The 2,039-nt window shown below is 47.6% G+C and overlaps 1 protein-coding gene across 1 annotated transcript; it reads left to right on the plus strand.

Moving 5' to 3' along the window:
- Positions 1–896: 896 nt before the first annotated feature.
- LOC122319473 lies at positions 897–1,507 on the plus strand. Its single transcript, XM_043206799.1, has 2 exons — positions 897–1,178; positions 1,265–1,507. Exons 1-2 carry the CDS (start codon positions 897–899, stop codon positions 1,505–1,507), a joined length of 525 nt encoding a protein of 174 aa, XP_043062734.1.
- Positions 1,508–2,039: the final 532 nt, after the last annotated feature.

The raw sequence follows: 2,039 nt of genomic DNA on the forward strand, positions 1-2,039 counted from the left end.
GTGGGCGTGGCAGTTTTGTGCGGTTTGTGGGCGTTAGAGTGGGCGTGGCAGCATGATTCGACAAACGTGCGCTGCTTCTATGTCTCTGGAGTCTGTATGCTTAATCTCAACTTTCCAGCTTATGTAGTTCCTGAGATCTCGACGTTCATACGGACGGTCAGGCGGAGGGACAGACGGAGGGACAGACGGACGGACAGACGGACGGACAGACGGACGGACAGACGGACGGACAGACGGAGATGGCCAGATCGACTCGGCAATTGATCCTGATCAAGAATATTTATACTTTATATGGTCGGAAACGCTTCCTTCTGCCTGTTACATACTTTTCAACGAATCTGGTATACCCCTTTACTCTACGAGTAACGGTTATAATTATACACCCAAGTACAGACAGAAATGACAGCAAAGGCAAAAGAAAGAATACGGAAACTGAATAGAACAAAAACAGACCCAATACCGGTAACAACAGAAGACATAGTATTTAGAAAAGAGAACCGAAGAAATAAGATAACACCAAGATTTTCAAAACACATAGTTAGAGCAGATCACGAAATAACTTTTCAATCAAAGAAAGGACAAAAAGTACATCAAGAAAAAATAAAAAGGAAAATTAGAGATAGGCAAATATTTTAGTAAGTCGAAACAAAAAGATAATAATAATAAGTACAAACAAATGAACATGAACAAGTCACACACTTATTGTACTCAATTTCCATATATTACACAAAACAGAACACACAACACGAGTATATTACATTTATATAGTGACATATCCCTAAGACCGCAGCACGGTTCAATGTACAAAGGTGAAGCCTAAGCGCATACGCAAAAAGCCCGAGGCGTTTATTTTAAAGAAAACAGGCGAAGCATCGTATGCCGATATAGTGCTTAAGATGAGAGCAGATCCGAACCTAAGCGAGTTTGGCAACCGATTGAGGAGAATAAGAAGGACTCAACAGGGGGAGTTACTGCTCGAGGTAAAGGGCAAACCCTCTGAAAACGTACCCTTATACAGAGGAGCCATCGAAGAGTCCCCTAAGGAAATGGCGGAGGTACGCACGGGTAAGCAAAGAATGGCGCTAACTTGTAGCGGAATGGATGAGGCGACCACTGTAGAGGAACTCCATAGCTGCTTGGTCTCACAATTTGAAGGCATCAATGTTGCCCCAGAAGATGTGAGGGGCCTGCGAAAAATGCAAGACGGCACACAGATAGCGACTGTGTTGCTCAGTGCAAACGATGCAATCACTGTGCTTAAAAGGGCTCGGTCAACGTAGGCTGGTCACGGTGTCGCATCAACCAGGATGTACGTCCTACAAGATGCTTCAGGTGCTTGGGATATGGCCATAGGGCAACCAACTGCAAGGCAGCCAACCGCTCCGACTGCTGTCTGCGGTGCGGCGTGAAAGGGCGTGGCGTGGCTCCGCCAAAATGGCTCATTTGCAGCGAGAATGTCGATAGGAATCACTCGACAGGTGCCCCACCTACAAGGCGAACATCGTAAAAGGAGTCAACAGTCGCCGCGATGATGCTGGACGCAATTAAAATCATCCAGCTTAATGTCAACCACTGCGCAGCTGCTCAGAGCCTCCTGGCTCAGACGGCGGCGGAGCGCAGCATAGAGCGAGCCCTATTCCGCGGGAATTGGAAACCCTTCGATGATTTTGGACGAGTCAGGCAAAGCGGCTATAAAGTGTTGCAGCCCTCTCCACGTCCAGGAACGGGCCTACTTGCCGATGCGTAGTATAGCATATGCGAGGGTGAAGGGTGTGCATATTTATAGCTGCTACGCCCCGCCTAGTGACAGCTCTGCCCAATTCGAGGAAATGCTGGACACTCTTATCAATCATGCGAGAGGGTGCTGACCTTGCTGAACGATGGCCGCGTGCCCACGTTTAACAATGACAGGGGTACCTCATTTATTGACGTCACATTTGTCAGCAGAGGCTTAGTGGCTAACTCAAGCTATTCGGTACTGGACGTGGTAACGCTGAGCGATCATGCTCTGATCACTTTTAGCATCGCATCGGCTGACA

The sequence above is a fragment of the Drosophila yakuba genome, chromosome 2L (assembly GCF_016746365.2).
Source record: "Drosophila yakuba strain Tai18E2 chromosome 2L, Prin_Dyak_Tai18E2_2.1, whole genome shotgun sequence".
NCBI lineage: Eukaryota > Metazoa > Arthropoda > Insecta > Diptera > Drosophilidae > Drosophila > Drosophila yakuba.

Coding starts and splice junctions, on each gene's coding strand:
- LOC122319473 (XM_043206799.1), top strand. CDS start 897: ATGAGAGCAGATCCGAACCTAAGCGAGTTTGGCAACCGATTGAGGAGA. Junction 1,179..1,264: donor TCAATGTTGCCCCAGAAGAT/GTGAGGGGCCTG, acceptor TGTGCTTAAAAG/GGCTCGGTCAACGTAGGCTG.